General features: G+C 46.8%; 1 protein-coding gene across 3 annotated transcripts in view; it reads left to right on the forward strand.

Moving 5' to 3' along the window:
- The window catches only part of PARVA (parvin alpha), a 167,467-nt gene that overhangs the window by 128,530 nt on the left and 20,605 nt on the right, over positions 1-18,332 (forward strand). For 2 of the 3 annotated variants that reach the window (XM_020904922.2, XM_070473392.1), the window contains exons 6-12: positions 690-805; positions 4,346-4,404; positions 5,991-6,010; positions 7,544-7,605; positions 8,270-8,338; positions 10,938-11,039; positions 12,071-12,143. In XM_020904922.2, the coding sequence (XP_020760581.1) occupies positions 690-805; positions 4,346-4,404; positions 5,991-6,010; positions 7,544-7,605; positions 8,270-8,338; positions 10,938-11,039; positions 12,071-12,143 (501 nt within the window). Of the gene's footprint in view, positions 1-689; positions 806-4,345; positions 4,405-5,990; positions 6,011-7,543; positions 7,606-8,269; positions 8,339-10,504; positions 10,867-10,937; positions 11,040-12,070; positions 12,144-18,332 lie in introns of those variants that run through there. The other variant, XM_070473391.1, reaches the window with a different exon arrangement.

The raw sequence follows: 18,332 nt of genomic DNA on the forward strand, positions 1-18,332 counted from the left end.
GAGAGCAACAAAATCCTTGGGTATCTCTCATGCCTTCTTTGGGGGGTCTTAAAGCCCTGGACGAAGGAAGGCACCCAGTGTCCTGACTCAGTGTCCACTGATTGAGGGCCTGCTTTGTGTAGAGCCTTGGAACAGGAGTAGTGGTGATAACCTATAGAGTTCATCAGATGGGAAGGGTGAGGGGTACAGCAGATAATGCGTGTGGTTATCGGCATAGAGTGAACAAGAACATGGAGGTGGTGCGGTGCTGATCTGAGCTCAGGCTTCAGCTGTTGTCAGGGTCCCAATCAGAGTGGAGAAGCACTGCATTGCAATCCAGCAATAACATGATTTAAGAAGTAAATCCACGGGATCTGGCTGAGAACCGAGGGGGCCCAGGGTGAGGCCTACTATGACTAAGGGTGTCCCCTGACCCATAGGGGTGGGATGAAAGGGGCATTGATTGTGGATCAAAGTGAATCAGGATGCTGGGTGAGGGGTCACTGAACCCATATTTCTTTTCCATTTTGTGTACAAGCATTTAATTGTGCATGTAGCTGAAGATGAGCTTGGATGGCCATGAACGGCCTCACAAGACCAGGACACAGACTCCATTAGCCCCATGTGGCATTGCTATGTTTTGAATATGTTTTTATCTGCCTAGAACCTAGAAGAAGATTCTCTGATTTATAAATTATCTTTTATTTCAGCCGTTCATGCCAAGAGCCTGGTAGCCATCTTGCATCTGCTAGTTGCTCTGTCCCAATATTTCCGGGCACCAATCCGACTCCCAGACCATGTTTCTATCCAAGTGGTTGTGGTCCAGGTAAGTCAGAAATCACTACAAACATTGGTGCCCTTAAAGGGGTGCAGGGGCTAAGCTCCCATGTGAGCTCAGGCACACTGGGAAGCTCGCTAGGAGGACTGAATGAATGCTGAGTGTGCCTGGGTGTGCTGTGTGTTGGGAGGCATGTCTGAGCTTTCTGATGTATGTGGGCTTATCTCCGATATATGTACCAAAAGGGTAGAAGAGCGTGTGCTTGTGTCTGGGACAGCCTTATGTGGGGCGTGTGCCTGGGTTTTACATGCTTTCTTAAGGAAGGTGCCTGGGTATTATATATTTGAGGGTTGGGGGGGTGTATATATTTGTGAGGTCTGTGTAGTAGGATTAGGAGAACATATCCATGTGTGTGTTTGTGTATGTCCTGCAAGCCACGGAGAGTCATTTTTTGGTTAAACAACCAATGCACAGTTATTGAGAAGAGATAGGTATCTGTGCATGTGAGGGCACATGTGCGTGTGCACACATGTGTGTTTGAGAGAGACCCTGACAGGCCGTGCCCATGTTGAGGGCACTGCCGCTTTTCACCTGCCCAGAGAAGCACAGCTGTGGTATCAAGTCATCTTGTGCAGATTATTATGTGGAATTTCCATTCACACACGGCTCTGTCCTTTCCACAATAAGGGGATGCTCTCTCCCCATGACTATCTCATTCTGCTCCTAACCCCATTAGATACTCAAATTCAATTTTATTTTCCAACTTTATGCTGTTGAGCTAAAGGTCGTCATTTTGTTGGCTTCTGTTCTTTTCCAAATAAACATGCTGCAAGGGAGAACATCCCTAATGAGCAACTCCCTGGTTATTCAAGGTTATCCAGGGTTCTGTCTGGCGGCTCTGCCATCCCTTGGTGAAGAAGAGCCTAGAGGGTGAGTAGGCTTTGCTTGAGAAGCCAGGCCAGGCCAGCTTCTTGGACAAAAGGTCTTTGGGCCAGGCTTTCAGCGATCAGAAGTGAACCAGAGGAAAGGCGGACATGGGGGTGCCACTCAGCCAGGCCCTAATGAAAAAGTATTTTTTCCAATGCCTTCTGGGTACTTAACTTGCTAAAGATTAAGAGGGTATAATAGGAATATGACACCTTGGCCCTGCTTACCCAGATACAGGACTACCTAAGCAGCAGAGAGGGCTATCAGAGGCCCCTTGTCAATGCAAACCTGTGTGGTTCAGCCAGTGCAGCTGGCTGAAAGGGACTAATTGGCCTCACTTACTGGGCTCTCAACTGTGTCAAGCATGGCATGAGGGATTTTATGGATACGTGGCCAGCCCAGAGCCTCCTGGTATATGCATCTTCCTAGTGAATCCAGGCCATCTCTATTGTGTCATTTTTTTATGAATCAATAAAGTGTGAATCCATTTTATTATATTTTTTAAAACTATGATTCAGGATTTGTGAGGATGGGGGGTGAAACAGTGGTCACTGCAGGCCCATGTCTCATGCCTTATTTTGAGCTCAATTATAGGCCATCAGAAGTCTGTCGCTGGTTTAATTTCTCCTGCAGGCAGTTTTGTTAGCATGAGGGAGAAAGGAGGACGTGTTGCATAAAATGGCATCAAGGCATGTCAGATTTTATGGGGTGTTTTGCTTTATCAAGTTAAACAGGCACAGAAGCATGACTCAGAAATGGCTATAAGATGCTGACTGAACTAGAGGGTTAGTTCTTTAGGGAACAAATAGTGGATTGAAGTGAATCAGGATGCTATGTGAGGGGGCACTGAACCCAGAATTCTTTTCCGTTCTATGTACAAGCATTTATTAATTCTGTCTGTTGTTGGAGATGAGGTTTGATGTCTGTGAATGGCCTTATTAGTCCTATGTGAAAATTTTTACATATGTTGAAGCTGAATTTGGAGAAAGTCCTGGTTAATCCTCACTGGATCTTTTTTAAATGGTATTTTACATTTTCTTCTTCCTTTTTTGCTTTGATAGTTCATTCTTCTTAATCTAATCCAGATACAGTCATGGCCTTTATCCAGCTCTACCTTTCCTTCTGTAAAAGGATTTTGTAAGGATGCTAGTTTCCGTGGCTGTTGGGAATGCCAAGAAAGGGTTGTGAAAGTTGGGGCAGGAGGGTCAGAAGGCAGGTTTTAGCCAAGACACTAAAGCTTGGAGGCTCCTTTTTGACATACCTTGGCCTTTGTGGAAAATGGATTTGCTCTGACAACCTCTTGCCATGCCCAGACTATCTTCCAAGTGTCTGGTAACTGATTGAGTAGGGACCTGATGAATGCATCTCTCTCCTCACCTTCATCAGAATGTCTCCCTGAACCCCAGCACTGCTTATCAGCTCACATGCCCATGTAAACTAGCACTCAGCTGACTAACAGTAGGGACTTCCCTTGGTCCACTGGCAAAGACTGTGCTCCCAAAGCAGGGGACCCAGGTTTGATCCCTGATCAGGGAACTAGATCCTGCATGCTGCAACTAAGACCAGGTGTAGCCAAATAAGTTAATTTTTAAAAGTTGACTAGCAGCAGCCTCTGCCTCTCTGAACAGCATTCTGATCGTGCCTGTGCTCTCCTGACTCTGCCTTTTTTGCCGGGGCCATCCCTCCCACTAGAGTGGTCTCTCATCTGTGTCCAGCCCAGGCCTAGGCTGACCCTCCCAGCTGAAAGCACTTGTCTGGTCCTGCTCTCAGTACTTCCTCTCTGCAGGGGGTGACCATGTAATTGCTTATCCACCACACGTTTGAGAGGGAAAGAGGATCCTACTCTAATAATTGAGCTGGGTCCTGAGGCATAAGCCAGGGGCTTGTTTGGGGGAAAACCTTCTTGCTTACCTGTTCATCTACCCCATTTTACTCGTAAGTTCCTCGAGGTCCAAAACTGTCATTAAGTCCAACAGAGGGGCTTGTACGTAGAAGGCACTGATTAATGAAACAGAGAAGAAAGAACATAAGTTGATGGGACGGGGTAGACAGATGATGGGTAGATGGGTGGGTGAATGGATGGGCAGATGGATGAGTGGATGAGTGGATGGACTGAAAAACTGCTTACCCTTTTCTCAGAGCATAAGCTAGTTACCTAAGGACTGTACTACCTACTTAAAAGCTCTCCTAGTTAAACACTTTTTAAAAACTCACCTTCTGATTTCTCCAAGTTAGCTTCAGTTCCTCCACCCCAGACCCCCGCCCCCCAGTTAAACGTGTTTCTCTGCTTCCCCCTGTGGCCCCAGCCAGAGGGCAGATACGCCCTGGCCTTCATTTCCATTGGTGTACTGTGGGTTTCTCCAGGAGGCAGTGTGCTTCCAGCAGAAGGTCTTCCAATAAAGAAAGAAAAGAGTTGCCATCCAAGAAACAGCCGACTTGTTTGGAATAAACACTAATTGCACTTAAGTATGAATGGTACAGTCCAGTCCCAGGAAACCAGGGGCCTTCTTTCACTTCTAGCAGTATCTCATCGCTGGATTCATTTCTTAAATGCCAGTAACTTTCTCAGTATCAGGAATGTTAATCAGTTTTTTGTATTTTTCTAAAGCATATTTTTCTCTCCTCCTCCCAACCCTCTCCCCACCCCACCCCCGTTTTCAGAAACGAGAAGGAATCCTCCAGTCTCGGCAAATCCAAGAGGAAATAACTGGTAACACAGAGTATGTCAACACCATTGTTGCCAGCGATTCTGTAATGGAACACAGATGTTTCTCCGAAATTCATCCATTTGCTGATATTTAGTTTTCATTTATTGGGATTGCAAGAGGGATTAGACTTCAGCCAATGATTATAGTTTAGCCTTTTCCGTGCATTCAAAACATGCCTCTCAATGCTTAAGGTACAAACTTGGGTGGGGAAGTGGGGAGAGGGAATTAGCTGTGATTGAAAAATTCTAATTTTGTGGCACTCCAGGAAAAAGTGTGCCCAAAAAAGCCAACCAGCATGAAATCGTCATGCCATAAACATGGGGTTGAATTTAAATTGTTAACCTTCAAAAGGACATTTTTCTTCCTTTTCTGAATCTGATTTATATGGTCACATGCCATGACCCAGAAAGTCCCTCTCTACCTTAGAGTGGTGGATTATTTTTTTTTTTTAATTTACATTCACAGAAACTGGAATATCCGAATATGTAAGAGGTTTGTCATAAGAAAGATAAGTTTTGTTCTCAAGCACAAAGAGCAGGATGGTGTGTGGTGGTCTGAGATCACTGGGCAGGCCTGAGCCTGGCCACATGCAAAACCAGGCAAAATTTGTTTGTATCTTCTCCTGCTCCCCCAGTTCTCCTCTATAATCCTTTGAACAAGAAGAGCCAGTGGAAAGGGCAGGGGCACATGAAGCACTGATTACACCCCCTAAAACCTCACAACCCAAAGATGGAGGAGAAAGCCATCCTTGGTTTACTTGACTTGAACACTAAGTTCATTATTCTTCCTAGTACACTACCTGCAAGTCATTGCTTAATAGGTGATAGATATACAGTTAGAATAAACATAATAAAAATTGAGGGAAAATGTATTGAGCATTTAGTATATACTAGAAATTATACTAAAATATTTGTATATATTAAATCATGTAATGCTCAGAACATCTGATTGAGTTGTTTACCATGTTATCTTCATTTTAAGGGTAAGCAACCTGGAGCCCAGAGAGGTTTGGTAGCATGCCCAAGGTCACACAGCAAGCGCACAGCTCTGAAAGACTTAAACCTAAGTGGTCTGTTGCTAATGCTTGTGCTCTTACTATGCTGCATCACTGCTGTGAGTACAGTTCCAGTTCCTGCCCTTTTTGAGAAAATCTGTTCTAGGTCAATGGCAGGTACACTTTGGTGGGTATCACAGGATGGACAGGAGAGAGCCAGACCTACCTTCCCAAGCTGATGCCTTCAGCAAACTGGGCAGTGAAATGCCATATTGGGATGGTCCCTACGCCCTGCTCCTAAAACATGGCTGGGGATCCTGAATCTCTAAATCCAATATTCCTTCTCAATTGTAAGCAATAGTATAAGTTTATTTAAAGCAAGAAATAAAGTTAAAGCAAGTCCTTTAAGCATCACTTATACCAGGCTTTGTGTGAACCCCAGTATATCTGTAAAGCAGAGGGGGAAAAGAAGTAGTAATGTGGTAAAGACCACCCATAGTTGGAGACGTAGTGCAGAATAAGATGCCAAGGAAGGAAGCTTTGGGGGATCTGCAGCCAAAGGTGAGGAGAGAAGGGTCACACTGTTTTTTCTCTTCTTCCGCAGGGCTCTTTCTGGAAGGCATGGTGAGTTGCGTAAGATTGTCCTCTGGTGCTGGTGACTGCCAGTGGGGTCTAGTTAATTCTGCAGCAGCTGGAAGAACAGGCACTCAGCTTGCTTCCTGCGTGTCTGTCTGCGCCAGCCTGGTGACAGGGCTGGCTGGTGGGGAGGGAGGGCCAGCCGCTGGTGGGAAGAGGAGAAGGAACCACGGCTGCAGTCCTCCTGCAGGTCACTAGACCGTCGACACTGCTGGGCTTCTGCATGGGTCCTGGGCGCTCGCAGGGCAGTCTTGCTCTGCGAATATTGTGGAAGCAGAGCAAGCGATGCGCACAGCACAGTTCCCTCTCCCCAGTCTGTCCTGCCCTCCTCGAAGCTGCCTCTTTCCTCATCACGCCTCCTACGTCTCCCACTTCCCAGAACCTTGGGTTTGTTTCTAAGGTCTCTGAATGTCCAAGATCACAATTCCCATTCTCAGATTTAATCATCAAGAGTGGGTGTGAGAGTGGGAGAGGCAGCCCAGGACCACAAACCGCCCAGGCCTGGGCTCCTCTTGGAGACGCCCCATTCCCAGTGGAAGATCCATCTCCACTCTTTCTTTCTACTATTTACTTTTTATTTATTTATTTGGCTGCATCAGGTCTTAATCATAGCATGCAGGATCATTTAGTTGCAGCATGCAAACTATTGCAGCACGTGGGATATAGTTCCCTATTCAGGGATCGAACCCAGGCCCTTTGCATTGCGAGCAGAATCTTAGCCACTAGACCACAGGGAAGTACCTCCTTCCACTATTTCACCCTTCAGATAAGAGGACCTAGGGGCTGTAGCGAGGAAAATCCCTGCAGGGGGCATGGCTTCACTATTTTCTCTGATTCTATATTCACTGTGCATAATAGTTTGAAATAGTCTAATCATGCTAATAATAACTCAGATCAACAGATACTTCAGAGTTTAAGGAGCATGTACTTTCTAGTCTTTCATCCTCATTACCCACCTAGGGGAGCTTCATGTCCAGTGCACATTTTATAGAAGAGGAAGGCAAGGCTAAAAGGATTGGTGTGACTGGATCCCTCAGGATCGGGAGCTCCCCCTTCTGAGCTGCAGCTCTGTGGCTCCCAGTCTGCCTATCTGCTTTCTACCAGAAAGCCTATCTGGGTTTTGAAAATTAGGGAGTGAAGTGATTTGATATTTGGATGACATTCTGCTTCCAGAAAGCTTCAGAAACACTTTAGAACCATGACTAAATCATGGTATCAAGGAATACAAAATAGTGAAGAAAAATGGCCAGTTCCAAGCCAGACTGCCTGCTAGAGCCCCCCAACCCAGCCTAAAGACAGTCGATGTAGAGGATGGACACATGCTTACACACACACTGGGGAAAGGCCCCCAAGATAAGAATCAACCCCAAACCTCTGCCCAAGCCCAGTTTCCCGAGTTTGCAGCACGGTTCATCCCCCAGAGAATTCCCACCTGGAGGTGACCACTGGTCTGCAGAGGCTGGTGCCTGGGACCTGCAGTGGCACTAGCTCTGGGCTCTATTTGCTTTCTCTTTTTTTCAGAACGTGATGCCTTTGACACCTTGTTCGATCATGCACCAGACAAGCTCAACGTGGTGAAAAAGGTGGGAAAGAGATGCCTGAGAGGAGGGCGGGAGGGACGAAGGGGAGTGAGATGTCAAAATACATCAGGAAAACCCACCCCCAGCAGCTTGCAAGCTTTCTGAAACTGGTGTCATGTCCAGATGACCACAAACACAGGGCTTTCCTGCTTGATATCCATTTTACCTGTCTTATTCTCGCTGGATGCCTTATCTAGTTTCTTTCTTCTCCCATTTGGATGACAGCATCTCTGGGAGGTTCTGAGGCTACGGGCCCCCATCTCCCAAGCACACTGAACCCCCAGCCATCCCTGCTCCTCACACAGACCTCCCTCTGTCTCCCTGGACACAGGCACCTGTACCTCGTGGAGTGGGGACCGGAAGGGACCCAATGTGGTCATGTCTCCTCTGGCCCCCCGAGCCTGGGCTCAGGCACTCCAGCTGTCGTTCTGTCCTTTCACACCCCCTGCTCCTTGCCCAGTCCTGGGCCTGGCTGTTTGAGTCATACAGTGCCTGGTACTGCAGGTCCTGGGGGCCGTCCTCCCCTGTGGACACAGGAGTTTCACAAGAACGCCACTGGCTGCGCCGCCTTGGCTGGTCCTCGTCCTGTGTCCTCACGGTGGAGTCACGGGGCAGCCTCCAGGGCAAGAGTCTCCCTCTCAAGGCCTGGCTTGTGCTTTTCTTCTAGACACTCATCACTTTCGTGAACAAACACCTGAATAAACTGAACCTGGAGGTCACAGAACTGGAAACCCAGGTGGGTGACAGCCCCAAGTGCAGGGTGGGGGACAAGACCCCCTGGACCGCCACTGTTTCCAGGGCCCCACATTGTTGGGAGGATTTCCATCCTGACCCTGGAGCTTCTCTGGGGAAGGGAGAGGGAATTCTATTCCACTCTGAGGGGTGAACTGCATGAGATTTCTCTGAATTTTTTCCAATTTTTTATTTTGAAAATCTGCAAGATTATTGTCATGAACCCCTATGTACTCTTCACCCACATACACCAATTGTTAACGTTTGTCCACACTTGGGTTTTTTTTCTCTTTCTACCTTTAAATACTTCAGCATACATCTCTTAAGAACAAGTACATACTCTTAGAGAATCACAATACAGTAATCAAATTCAGGCAGTTTTAACATCAGTGCAATGTTAACCTATTTTGGTTGAACCATGTGAAATTGCTGATACTTGACTACTCTTGACATGAGTAGTGTCACATGGTTCTAAGAAACACAGATGTCCTCGTATTCTCACCTGATAACGTTTAGTTGTCATGTCTCTTTAGTCTCTTTTTAATAGAGAACAAATCCTCAGCCTGTTTGCCTAACGTTGACATTTTTGAAGAATGCGAGCTATATGGTATATAGAATCTCTCTGTTTTTCTCCCTCATGATTAGAGGTAGGTTATGCATGTTCAAGAACAGTACCATTGAGACAATACTGTGTTCTTCTCAGGTACTTTTGTCCATCAGTTCTGTACCTGATGGTGGTAACTTTGATCACTTGGCTAAGTTGGCATCTCCCGGATTTCCCTACCATAAAGCTCCTCCCCTTTATAATTAATAGCTAATCTATATTAGGAGATACTTTGAGACTATGTAATGTGTCCCATTTCCCAGTCTCCTTTCATTCGCAATTAATTTCTAAAGCGTGATTTTCTTTTGAATACATGGGTACCTCCTGTATTTTTAAAGGCCTGTGCCTGAGTTCTCCCTGGGTGTGTCTCGACTCTGGAGGCAACATCATATGTGGGAGATGGGGACACTCTGCAGAAGTAATGATTCCTGGAGAGAGCTGGAATGAGCCCTTGGAACTTCTTCACTTTTCATGGGCAGGGAAGGGGGTCTCTGCTGAGCACATGTGGGGCCTGTCTGCAGGTTTCACCACCAAGTCATTGGAACTGCAGTCGGGGGTGGGAGCAGGCTAGGTCTGTGGCACTCAGAGCTATAAGTAATCCTGACCCTAACCCAATGTCCTCCCTTGAGTTGACAGATTGGATTCTTTCATCCTCAACCCATTGCAGCCACAGCCAGAGGAAGGCCCAGCTAACCAATTCCGTAGGAGGGCCTTGATTTTGACACAGATGTTGGGGTTTGCTTCCCATGGTCCACCCTGGGGTGGCCTGGAATGAGTCATGCTCAGGCCCTACCCGCCTGAGTTGAAGGCCAGATGGATGAACACAGGGAGGAAGCCACTCCTAGGTCAAGTTCATGCTCAGGGTTGTTTGCCCATAACCCAGGTTGAGCCACAGGCCTACCATCTAGTCACCCAGCAGAGCTCAGACTCTGGGCCCAGCCCAGATTCCGGGTAATTCAGTCTAGAATTTTAAAAGTTTCCTAAGATGCTTCCAAGAACTTTGACCTCTTGTGAACTCTAGCAACTGTTGTTTATACAAATATTTGATGGCTCTGCCTCCTTTGAAAGGTTCTAGAATATCAGATATGCATCTGACCTCCATATCTTCACTCAGGCCATTTATCTTCCAGACCCACAGCATCTACTGCTTTCACATTCCCCTCAGCTCATGGGCCCCCACTGTCCCCACAAAGCCTGCCCAGCACACACGTACCTCCCCTCCCTTGAGTGGAAGGCCTGCACCCCTCTGCTTGGCTTCAGCGCCTGTTGTTCCTCAGACCAGGTTCTCAGCCCATCAGGCCTCTGTTGTCTTTGATGGAAGGGACCAGCTCTAAGCCTCTTGCCATGGCCCTGAGCACACAGTTGTGCTTTGTCAGCAAGAGCCAGGACGTTGTGTCCTGACTGCTTTGTTGTTTTCCAGGATAAAAAAATAGCAATAGCTAATATCTAATATGTGTTAAGTGTTGCCTACATGCCAGTGTTCTAGACACCATACACATATTTACCCTTTCCCTCCTGCTTGCCCTCCCGAGCTAACTCCTGCTCATCCCTCACGTCTCCATCCAGGCAGCACCTCCTCCGGAAGCCTTCCCTGGTGCCTGCCGCGGGATGAGTGACCTCTCCCGGTCTCACGCAGGCCAGCATGTTTCCCTCCCGCAGAGCAGCAGCAGCTGCATGCCTGTCCTCCACAGCAGTCTCCCCGCTGGACCGTGAGTTCCTCCAGGGCCGGAGCCACGCCTGACCCATCTCTGTGCTCCATGTGCCAGATCAGTGCTTGGTACATAGTCGGCGCTCAATAAATACTGGACCAGTTGAGATCAGGCGCATGGGCCTGTGTGTGGACCAGCCGGACGTCGGGCAGCAGACCTACCCGCCCTGGGCCCCTGTTCGTCACTGCCTGCCAGCAGCCTGCCCGGGGACGTAGCCTTTGGGGGTTGACCTGGAAGCTGATGGGCCGGGGCTGGGGGGCCCAGTGCCTTCACCTGGCTCTCTCGTCCAGTTTGCAGACGGGGTGTACCTGGTGCTGCTCATGGGGCTCCTGGAGGGCTACTTCGTGCCGCTTCACAGCTTCTTCCTGACCCCGGACAGCTTTGAACAGAAGGTGAGAGGAGGCCCCAGCCCACATGCTCGACCCGTCTTCCCATAGCTGTGCTGAGACCACCTGGGTAAAGGCAGCGGCTTCCCGTCTGCCTCGGGTCTTCAGTGGTTGGAAGGGGCGGGGGGCGGGCAGCTGAGCTGGGGAGCAGCTACCTACAGGCCCTGAGCATCCCTCCCCTGCACCCTGGTCCCCTGGCCGCACCTTCCCTCTGGGGCCACAGCCCCGCTTCATCCCTCCCCAGAGGTGACAGGGAAGGTGGCTGCAAAGTGGTCAGACATGAGGCTCCCGCTCAGCCAGGTTCTGATGCCTCTCCTGGATTGCTACCGCCCACCTGCTAGACAACAGGCCTTTGGTCCCAAGCAGAAACCTTTCCCTGCCTCTTGAATGTCTTTTTTTCCCCTAAACTTTATTTTTTAATTTATTTCATTTTTGGCCACACAGGGTCTTCCTCGCTGCTCACAGGCTTTCTCTAGTTGCTGGCGAGCTGGGGCTATTCTTCATGGTGGTGCATGGGCTTCTTACTGTGGTGGCTTCTCTTGTTGTGGGCACGGGCTCTAGGGCACACAGGCTCAGTAGTTGCAGCTCGCGGGCTTAGTTGCTCCACAACATGGGGAATCTTCCCAGACCAGGGATCAAACTGGTGTCCCCTGCATCGGCAGGCAGATTCTTAACCACTACGCCACCAGAAAGGTCCTTTTGAAGGTGTCTTACTGTCTGATTCTTTTGACTGTGAGCACATACATTCCCGAGTTTACAGTCCTGGCAGTGACACAGGAACACAGTAGGACACGGACAGAATCTTTAACTCCTCCGGGAGTGCTTCACCAACAGAGGCTCGGCCTCGTCCACACTCTGTGTGGCAGGCCCGCTTTGGCCGCATTGTTTCTGCTTCAAAAACCAGCCTCAGTTTAGCTCAGCCCCTGCCCCTCTGGCTACAGTGCTGGTTCTTCCACTTTCCAGGGGCAGGTCCCAGGGAGCCGCAAGGGTCCAGGAATGAGTATGCAGCGCCTCACACACTTCACTTCTCTTTCCAGGTCTTGAATGTCTCCTTTGCCTTTGAGCTCATGCAAGACGGAGGATTGGAAAAGCCAAAACCACGGCCAGAAGGTACTTGGCTCTTCCCTGGGTTCGTGGCAAGAGGTCAAGACCTTCCCCTGCACACAGGGTTTTCACGGCACAGAGCATGATTCATGTTTGATACCAGAGGGAAGACTGTCTTCTCTGAAACCTTCTTTGCCAGTTGCAAGGGAAGGTGGGACAGGGTGCAGCTGCTCAGTTCTGGGGATTTTTGGTGAGCTGTAGATTGCACAACCATGGAGGAAAAAAACCAACCTGAAATCCCATGTGTGGGATCATCGGTATAAGGGCCCATGCAGACATGATGCAGAGCAGAGGTTCTGCTGCAGGAACTGTCCTGGCCTGATTTCCAGGTTCTTCTGTCCCAGGACAGGGTGCTGACCTGCCCAAGAGCTATCTCCCAGGGAGGCAAGGGGAAGATGCAGAGGTCATCACAGGTGCTCTGCTCTGAGCATAATTACCTTTTCTGCGCTCTGCCAACTCCAACTCTGCCTGAGGACAAGGCTTGATTTGTCAGGTTTGCGTTGCAAAGGTTAAGGCTGAAAAAATGCAAAAGCAGCAAAATGCTCCAGCAGCGCTACCTTGCTTGTGCTTAAAGCAATGTGCGCATTGTGCGCGTCGGAGGAGATGGTGGGAGTTGGGCTAAATTGGAAGGACCAGGTAAGGCTTTTGTGTTTTTTTTTCTTATACTGGAGTATACAATGTTGTGTTAGTTTTAGGTGTACAGCAAAGTGATTCAGTAATACATATAATGGATCTATTCTTTTTTAAAATTCTTTTCTCATTTAGGTTATTATAGAGTATCGAATAAAGTTCCCTGTGCTATATAGTAGGTCCTTGTTGAGTATCTATTTTAAATATAACAGTGTATACATGTCAGTCCCAAACTCCCAATCTATCCCTTCCCCTCTGGTAACCACAAGTTCTCTAAGTCTGTGAGTCTCTTTTTGTTCTGTAGTAAGTTCACTAGTATCATTTTTTCAGATCCTGCATATAAGTGATATCATATTTGTCTTTGTCTGACGTACTTCACCTAGTATGATAGTCTCTAGGTCTATCCATGTTGCTGCAAATGGCATTATTTCATTCTTTTTAAAGTCTGAATAATATTTATTGTATATATGTACCACATCTTTATCCATTCATCCGTCAATGGACATTTAGGTTGCCTCCATGTCCCAGATATATTGTAAACAGTGCTACAATGAACATTGGAGTGCATGTATCCTTTCAAACCATGTTTTTCTCCAGATGTATGCACAAGAGTAGGATTGTTGGATCATATGGGAGCACTGTTTTTAGTTTTTTAAGGAATCTCTGCACTGTTCTCCATAGTGGCTGTATCCATTTACATTCCCACCAATAGTGTAGGAGAGGTCCCGTGTCCCCACACCCTCTGCAGATTTTATTGTTTGTAGACTTTTTGACAGTGGCTATTCTGACTGGTGTGAGGTGAGATCTCATTGTAGTTTTGATTTGCCTTTCTCTGATAATTAGCAACGGTAAGTACCTTTTCACATGCCTCTTGGCCATCTATATGTCTTCTTTGGAAAAGTGTCTATTTAGGCCTGCCAATTTTTTTTTGTATTGTTTGTTTTTATATTGAGTCACATGAGCTATTTGTAAATTTTGAAGATTAATCCCTTGTTGATAGCATTGTTTGCAAATATTTCTTCCATTTTGTGGGTTGTCTTTTCATTTTATACATAGTTTCCACTGTTGTGCAAAAGCTTTTGAGTTTAATTAGTTTAGCTGACGATGGTGAAGCAAGTCTTAGAGGGATTTGATGCCAAGGCAGCAAGTTTGGACTTGATTCCATAACAGCAGGAGTCATGGAAGGTTCTTGAGCAGGTGGGTGGTGTAATCAGCGCTCTATTCCAGAGAGATGACTTGGAAGGCAGTGTGAAGAACAGATAGTTAAGCGTGGGGCACCATCAGCAGCACTGGGGAACCTAAGAGGAAAAACAAGCTTGAGAGGGGACGTAAGTGTCAGCTTTGGAAACCTTGAGGTTTTGACCAAAGAGAACTGGAGTTCAGGCAAAAGAGCAGGGCTGTGGTTATATCACTGCAAGTCTTCCACTTATACACCAAGAGATAATGGAACAATAGGAAGGCATGTAAAGAAAGCGGAAGGGCTAGAGACAGTATCTTGTGGGAATGCCTTTACTCGTGAGGCTGGAGGACAAAGCAAGAAAACCAGAGGAGAGAGGTCGATTGTGAAGACATTGGTTGGTCGCTGTCTCATGATGCTTTCCAGACCTCAGTAACTGGCTTTTGCTGGCCAGCTTGATAGTTTCTTAGTCCTACTTACCATCGCCTCGTTCTGAGCGCCTGGTTGCTGCCAGAGGAGGAGTCCTAGCAATGCTGCTGTCCCTCCGAGGCTCTCTCCCCGAAAGGCCACTCCAGCCATGCTAATGCCTTTAAAAGTGGACTCTAAGCGTCCTGTGGCCAGCTACTAAAAGCACCCTGCTCCTGGGTGTGGGAGACGTAGCAGGAAGAGTTCCGGCCAGCACTTCAGCTTCCATTTTCTTGAACTGCCTAATGTGAAACTTCCTGGTTACAGATTGGAAGTTCTCCTCCTGATACCAGTTTTCAAGCATTTATACTCTTTAACACAGTTTTACCAATATCAACTAGTCTATAGGGATATTTTAGCATATAGATGACACTTCTTATATAATTATTGAACTGCTTAATATGAAATTTCCTGACCGATGTGAATGGAAAAGCACATCTGTTTTATTTGCTATTATACTGGGCACTATGCCCATGCTGAAAATTTCCAGTGCATAAGGTAGAAGTGAAATGGGAATTCTGTGAGACTGTACTTTGTGAGAAGTATACCCCAGCATTCTCTGTTTCTGTGCTTCTACCTGGGAAGTGAACTTTGGTAGTAAATGCTGTAGACTTTTCAAAAAGTGCCAATCTAAGTAGTTCTTTGAGGGTATTTCAACATCAAACTGGCTGTAGTAGAGGCATTTTTTTATGGCAAATATTTTTAAGGTCCGGAAAATGTTTCCTTTGCCATGCCATTTGACACTCAAAGCTCTGTTATACCTTGAAATCCCCTGGAAACTTTGGGTTTCCATCTCAGATGACCTTTGCTACTCACGCTTCATAACCTTTTAGTGCCCCAGTTGTTGTTCAGTCACTTAGTCACGTCTGACTCTTTGCAACCACATGGACTGCAGCACTCCAGGCCTCCTTGTCCTTCACCATCTCCTGGAGCTTGCTCAAACTTATGTCCATCAAGTCAGTGATGCCATTGAACCATCTCATCCTCTGTCATCTCCTTCTCCTCCAGCCTTCAATCTTTCCCAGCATCAAGGTCTTTTCTAATGAATCAGCCCCAGTTAGTGTAAATGCAAGCCAAGCTTTAGCACCAAATTCATGGCCAATGGAGCAGTTGAAATATTGGCATGAAGGTGGTGGCTTTTTATTTAGGGTGTCATAACATGCCTCTTCAGTTGCACATGACCACTCCATAATCATTCAAATAGAGTCATCATTGAATATGGTTAAAATACCAGCACTCTAGGCAGATGGGGACTAGAAGACACTTAGAACCAGATAGGAATGAAGTCTGCATGTGAGACAGCCAGCAGGCTGATGGAATGTCTAAAATATAAGGAGTCTAATAGTTGGGACCAGGCTACTTCAAACAATGCTGAAAATCCAGGCAGGTTAGTTGTAGATGATCAATACTGTTTGTGGAAGGATTTGGTCAGAGGCTGGAAATATGGGAAATGATTGAATTTCCTTCCCCCATTCCCTTAGGAGATAGTTTACAGACGAGTGGCAACATTTTTAAGCTCTGATCCAAGTGTTAGCAAGGATGTGCAGCAACAGAGACTTTCTGTTTGTCCTTGTGTGCCTGCATGCTAAATCACCTCAGTCGTGTCCAGCTCTTTCTAACCCTATAGACTGTAGCTCGCCAGGCTCCTCTGTCCATGGGATGCTCTAGGCAAGAATCCTGAAGTGGGTTGCCCTTTCCTTCTTCAGGGCATCTTCCTGACCCAGGGATCAAACTCATCTCTTATGTCTCCTGCATTGGCAGGCAGGTTCTTTTACCACTAGTGCCACCTGGGAAGTCCCTATTTGTCCTTATGTAATACATTTAAAATTTATCATAGGGGCTTCCCTGGTGGCGCTTCTGTGGCACAGTGGGTAAGAATCTGCCTGCCAATGCAGGGGACATGGGTTTAATCCCCGATCCAGGAAGATCCCACGTGCTATGGAGCAACTAAGTCTGTCCACCACAACTACTGAAGCCCATGCTCTACAACGAGAGAAGCCACCACAATAAGAAGCCCAAGCACCACAACTGGAGGGTAGCCCCCACTTGCCTCAACTAAAAGAAAAAAGCACCCACAGCAACTAAGACCCAGCGCAGCCGAAAATAAATAAAAAAAATTTTTTAAAGATTTATCATACAAATGTATTAAATGTAGAATGATGGCCCCTCAAAATGTCCACATCCTGATCCCTGGGACCTGTTATTACCTTATATGATAGAAGAGACTTTGAAGATATAAGTTGAGGATCTTTAGCTGGATCCTCATTGGAATCCCCCCAGATGATCCAGGATAATGAGTGATGCAGCACAAGAAAGACTCCACCAGCCATCGCTGACTTTGAAGATGAAAGGAGGCCATAAGCCAAAGCATGCAGGCAGCCCCCAGAGGGTTAGAAAAAGCAAGAAAACAGATTCTCCCCAAGAATCTCCAAAGGGGAACACAGCCCTGCTGACACCTTGCTTTTATCCCAGTGAGACCCATTTTAGACTCTGACCTTTAGAATTGTAAGATGATAAATCTGGATTGCTTTAAGCCACCAGATATATGGTAATATGTTAGAGCAGCAATAGAAAACTAATATACCCTATGACTAACAATTCCACTCTTAAGTATGCAGGCCAATATACCAGGCCACTAGTCTTAAGAATATCCATAATGGACTACACTGGCATGTGCATCCCCAGTAAGCAAGTTAAGTAAATTGAAGTACACTCATACCATGGATTATTGCACAATGGCAACAATAAAAAGGAATGAAGTAAGAAATCATGAGAGAGGCTTCTAGTTACTGAAGCATGAAGAGGTCAATGATTATCCTCTGCAAAAAAAGTGTAAAACTGGACAAAATGATCAAAAGCAGCCATTTCAAGGCACTGAAAACTTACCAGAAGTAGTCAACAAATTGAGAAATTTTCTTGAAAGACAACAGAACATTGTTAATTAGTTACACCTCAATGAAACTGTTTAAAGGATGAATCCTATAAACAATTTTTGAGTAAAAAAATCACAAAATAATGTGTAGTATAAATTGATGTATATGAAGTGTAAAAATAGGCAAAACTATAATTTGATGTTTAAGGGTTCATATGTTGCTGGTGGAACTATGAAGAGGAGCAAGGATGTATATATCAAGAGTAATCATGATAAAAGTGAGGATAGTGGTTACCTTTGCAGGGTGACTGAGGACCTGAGTGCAGAGAGGAAGGGGGTGCTTCTAGGGTACTGACAATGGTCTACCTTGGACATGAATTGTGGTTACATGAGGATTTTCATACAACTAAACTCTGTGTGTATGTGTGTGTATAGCATATACTTTTCTGGATGCTTGTCATATGAAGAAAATTAGTGTAAAGCTTATGGCTAAATCACTAGACAGGGTAGCAAACCACCACCAAAATAACCCATACCGAAGGATGGAAACAGGAGGGCAAGGCAAAGACTGCGTGTGAGCTCCATCCATTGGAGGTGGGATGGAGGCTGGAACACAAAGGCCATCTTAGAGGCTGCACCCACCCTGAGTAGGGGCTTGTGACCACCCCATTTATTCCAGCCCCCACCAGCTGGTGGCACTGAGCCCCCAGGCTTCCTCCCACCTTGGCCAGGGAACTCAAGATAGAGGTAGGAAGGCATCAGAGAAAGGACCTCAGACTGGGATGAGGGAGGCTGGGGGGGCCCAAATGGGTCCTTGGAGGGCACAGCCTTGAGTCTGACTTGTCCCTTCCTTGGCCTCGAGCAGACAGCTGCTGCTGTGGCTGTCTATCCAGGAGCCCTACCGTCCTGACTGTCCGCCCCCAGACAGAGACTCTGGACCAGCACAGAGAAGAGATCAGAGCAGTACTGACTTGCTAATAATACAATTTATTAGCCCAAGGTTTTAAAGAAGCTGTATTTATATTGCAGGGAGTCATAGATCATTCCCAGG

This window comes from Odocoileus virginianus, chromosome 10 (assembly GCF_023699985.2).
Source record: "Odocoileus virginianus isolate 20LAN1187 ecotype Illinois chromosome 10, Ovbor_1.2, whole genome shotgun sequence".
Taxonomy (NCBI): Eukaryota; Metazoa; Chordata; class Mammalia; order Artiodactyla; family Cervidae; genus Odocoileus; species Odocoileus virginianus.